This window comes from Octodon degus, unplaced genomic scaffold, assembly GCF_000260255.1.
Source record: "Octodon degus isolate 3935 unplaced genomic scaffold, OctDeg1.0 scaffold00010, whole genome shotgun sequence".
Taxonomy (NCBI): domain Eukaryota; kingdom Metazoa; phylum Chordata; class Mammalia; order Rodentia; family Octodontidae; genus Octodon; species Octodon degus.
The window spans coordinates 25,205,318-25,210,155 of NW_004524586.1; the positions used below are offsets into that span (position 1 = coordinate 25,205,318).

The 4,838-nt window shown below is 50.4% G+C and overlaps 1 protein-coding gene across 1 annotated transcript in view; it reads left to right on the plus strand.

Annotated features, from left to right (window-relative positions):
• Rgs10 (regulator of G protein signaling 10) overlaps positions 1-4,838 on the plus strand; it is a 35,589-nt gene continuing 30,751 nt past the window's right edge. The window contains exon 1 of the mRNA XM_004625628.3: positions 1-116. Coding sequence (XP_004625685.1) covers positions 68-116 — 49 coding nt within the window. The 5' untranslated portion in view covers positions 1-67. The remainder of the gene's footprint in view (positions 117-4,838) is intronic.

A 4,838-nucleotide genomic window follows, 5' to 3' on the forward strand; every position in this document is an offset into this window, starting at 1 on the left:
TCCTTCCTCCGGCTCAGCCGCCGCGCCGCCCGGCTGCGCCTCTTTCCTCCCCTGGGTGCCCGCGGCGATGTTTAACCGCGCAGTGAGCCGGCTGAGCAGGAAGCGGCCGCCGTCAGGTAAGCGGCTCCCGGGCTCTGGAGGGACGTGGGAGCCGCCCGGCCGGCGCTGCTCGCTGGGCATCTTTCCTCCGTGCTGGGGCGGGCGCGGGCGCGGCTCGGCACGCCGCCCCGACGGGAGCCCAGGCCGCCCGGCCACTTCTCCCCGCGGCGTTTCGCGCCCCGCGGTCCCCGCTGCCTGCGGCAGGAACGCAGAGCTTTCAGACACACTCCGGGGAGGAAGTTTGGCTGAAAAGGGAACAACAACAGTTTTCTTTTTAGTGATGGTCTGGGAGGAAAAGGAGATCCAAAACGCCCCCAAACTTTAGAGGTAGAGTGGGGTCCAGAGGCCGAAAGCAGGACGCTTTGGGGGGGGGGTTTCTTCCTCCGCAGAAGTCTCTGCCCCCGCTGCGGGCGGCTGTGGGAAGGAGACGCGCGTGTCCCAGCGGGCACGGCTGGACCAGGGCATCCCCATGTCAGCCGGCCCCGCGGCGGGGCCTCGGCTCTGCACCGTGGAGGGGAAAGGGGGCTGGGTAGGTGGCTGAGCACTGGGACTGGGGACATATCTGTAGCTCTTGCCAGCGAAGCTCTGCATGGCAAAGGAGTCACTCTGGACCAGCTTGAACCACGTTGGGGGCAACTTCAATGACAAAGAACCATGGTGGATAAGGAATGCTTGATTCTGATCCCGTTATTCTTGTTCACAGTAACAGGACAAGGGCTGCATTCACCATCCACCCTTAGAATAGCCTGGTGAGGGGAGAACTGAAGCCAGGAGCTTTAGGCAGGTTGCCCCACATTACACTGTAGGTGTGGGGGAATCAGACCCAGCTTTTCTGATTCTCACGTTCAGGGGTCACGGGCTTTCCTGCATCGCCCACTTGAAGATTCACTTCTGCATAGTGCTGAGAGTCACTACGTGTTGATTGATTTCCTCTTTTCACCCACCATTCTGTGTGGTTAAGAAATTGCAACCAGGCTGTCTGGGTCGCCACCGCTGATCAGCTGTGCACCTTCTTTATGCCAAATAAGGATCTGCAAAATGGGAATAATCATAGCTCCCCCTCTCTTCATCATCCAATTTGAGTCTAACTTCTGTCTAACCTCTACCCATCAAATGAGGCAAATTGTTGCATCTTGTAACTCAAAGTGGAACTTCACATAAGCTTATTGTAGTGATCTTACATTGTCCAGCAAATGTTAAGCACTCAGGTAATCCTCATGAAAACCTGTCCCTGTTGCGTGTTAAGGGGCTCACGGGGTTCTCTTGTGTTATTGGTAGCCATTCACTAGTGTCCACACAGGTCTTTGGAGTGGTAATTGGAGCCTGAACTCTGGAGTTAGACTCTTGGTTGATACCCTGGTTCTGCAACACTGGGTGAGTTTCTAGACCTGTCTTTTGCAGTTCCAGTGAGGAGCCTGGGCTGGCTCAAATTGGCTTACAAGAGCGAACTGCTAAATATTCTGGAAATCTGGGAACTAAGCCATGTGGTTGCTAAACCATAGGTAATTTGAAATGAGCTATGGTGGGCTTTTTACATAATGGAAATCAGCAAAAGCTACAAATCAAGGATTGATAGCTGTGTCAGTTTCTTCATCTGTAAAGTGGATTTCATAGATTTGGGGGCTTAACTACTCTAAAATGTGGGAAGCCCATTTATGGTGTGTGGCATATAATAAATGTGGAAGGGTTATTAACATTTACCTTTTATGTCTTTTCCTATCGTAAGTGGAAGGATATTCATACACAGCTTGCTCATTGCTGTGGGTCGTATTTGATTGGAAAACTTCCAGAAAGAACCATTGGATCACAGGAGTTATATGATTTGAGGTGATTTTACATGTGACCAGGTTGTACACCAAAAAGACCAAGGGCAGAGTTAGGAACACCTGTGGCGTGTACCTGTTTCAGAGCAACAGATCTTAAGCCTGGTGGAAGGGAATGTGTCAACATATTGATACAGGACAACATCATGGGTTGAGTCCTCGATGCCTAAACTATGGACATTTTAGGCTTAAAGTCTGTCTCCCTCCTGGGAAAAGACACAGCCTCCTGCCAGTTTCATCACTATCACCCAGCAGCAGAAGGAGCCATGTGGGAAGGAGAAATGAGGGCCCGTAGACAGGGGTGGGGGGAGCCAGCCATGACCTCAGGACCCTATACTGATTGGGGGCTGGGGTAATTTTAATTTAATTTTCTGTGGTACTGTGGATGGAACTTAGAGCCTTGCACATGCTAGACAAGCACTTTACCTTCAAGCCATCTTCTTAGCTGGGCTATTTTTCTTATGGAAGTTGTCTACATTATATAAGCTTCAGGTCACACAAAAGCTGAACCCACCCTCGGAGGCTCCTGATTTGCCCCCAGACCTATACTGCTGCCTCCCCAAGTACCTGCTATGTTAGATTTTTTTATTTTTTATTTTTGCTTTTCAGCAAAATTTCATTAGAGATGATGATTTTGAGTTCCTAACTTCCACTTCCAGGGTTTTAACTCAGGTTCTTAGTCTCCTGACGTTTCTCAAAGTGTGTACCACCAATGAGGTGGAGCTGAAAGGGGTTTGATAAAAGCTAATTTCCCAGGCCTGCCCTAGACCCACCACTTCACTCCAATTGGGGTGACTGCCTTTCATTTGAGACGGATCTCACCATGTATTTCAGGCTGGCCTTGAACTTGCTATATAACCCTGGCTGCCTTCTAACTTGAGGCAATCCTCCTGCCTCAGCCTTCTGAAGGTTAGGATTGCAGGTGTATGCTACCATACCCAATGTTCATTTTTAACCAGTTGATTTTTATGTCACTGAAATGTGGGGCTCCCTCAAGGCAGTTAGTCCACTTGCCCCATCCCCCACATAGTTTGCATTGTTTGATGGCAATTGAGATGTACCCACCTGAAAAAGCAATTCCAAAGCTACTCTGTGGCCCACAATGGGACTGAGGGCTGCTAATGTCAGAGGAGCCCTCACCCTGCCAGCTGGGCCACCCAGGCCTGTTACACATTATTCCATTAAGCCCTTGGGAACAGTTTCAGATTTATTGCTGGTCTTAAGTTTTGTTTTTAAGATGACAGTCTACATAGCAATTTAACGTCTTTGTTTGAACAGCCCTGCAATGGAGTATCTTGGCAGCCGGGGAAATTTTCCCTTACTGGCTGGGCCAGGGGCTTAGGAAGATGAGGCTGGGCCCGGCCTGCAGGCACAGAGGGCAAGGTGAGGGTGTCATTTGTACAGGGGCAGACCAAGTCTGTATCCACTTTGATCCCCAACGGACACGCTGGTGGGTGTGAGGCACTAGTGGTGCTTCATTAGCCGCTGGTGATCTGTATTCAATCTTGTCTCCTTTCCCCACTGGTAAGAAACTTGGACACCTAGGCAGGTTCCTGGCTTGGCCATTCCCCAGAGTTTCCTGGATGAACAAGCTACTTCCCCCGAGTTGAGTCATCCCCTCGGCCCCCTGACATCGGCTCTGGGGACATGCTGTTTAAACTGTACTAAATATACTCTCTTGAGTTTCTTCTGCTTCCCTCAGATAGCTGTCCACTGCAGCAGTCCCAGGATGGCAGTGGGGGCAGAGGGGACCCAGGCAGGCAGCAGCAGCTCTTGATAAGAGCTGTCAGGAGGTATTTGCTGGAGTGAAACAGTTCCTTGTGGGTGTTGAGGGACAAATTTTCCTTCCAGGCCAGTTCCCATCTTGAGGGCCTGTCAAGTGCTCGAGTCAGCCTGGTGCTCAGAGACCCCTGACGCGGGCTGCCTTCTCTCCCTTTTTCTTACCCCTGCTCCCTGCTCTGCCTCTGGAGGGCTGAATGCTAACACTTCTATTCCTGCTTGCCCCAGAGTGTCTGTCCTCTATTGGTCCCTAAGTTTGCTTCTCACTACCCTTCTGTTCTCTTCTCCTGAGTGTTGGAGAGGAGAGAACCAGCCAGGAGCTTTGGGGGCTTTTGAGGGACGAAGACTTGTCCAGTGCCTCCCATTCTAGAAGAGGCAGATAACTGGAGTCCTGGACCAAAGACTGCAGCCACCTGCATATAGCATCCATTCAGTCAAATATATTTAGAGAATGAATATGGAGGTGACGATTTTCTTCCTTCTTTCCATCTTGGAGGTCCAGGTCTCATCTTCCCAGTTCATGGAAAGTTCCATGACTAAAAAGGCCCTGCCTTCATTTTTTATATCTATTACTATATTTTTCCCCGCAGGCTCTACCTGCAGCCACTCCAGCTCTGCCACTTTCTTGCTTGCTTCCTTGAAGCAAGTTGTTCACCTTCTTGTGTCTCAGTTTTCTCCTCCATAAAATGGGCCCCACCTTAAGACCAACCTCCAAGTAGTATTGTTGCAGTTTAGAGGGCTATAGTAAGTGCTCAGTAAATATCTATTTTTTAGCTGCCATCTTGCTTTCTGTGCCCTCTGAGCCCCTCACCCAGTAAGCAGCTTGGTTCACTCCTCAGAAGATACTGCTCACTATCAGTATATACATGAGTGCCAGCCACTGGGTTGGCCCTGAGGAAGGCATAGCCCTTGATCCTAAGAGACGTCCTCTCTGCATAGCTGATGTGGGGAAAAAACACACTTGCTTTTGAAATTTTAACTAAATGTTACTATTTTTCTATTCTGGGGATTGAAAGCAGGGCTGCCCAGGCAAGGCAAGTGCCCTACCACTGAACTGCACCCACAGCCCCAAAGTCGCTTATGTTGCTTGCGGCATGTGACCCACCGGGAGAAGGAAGCGGAGTGGGAGGCTTAAGG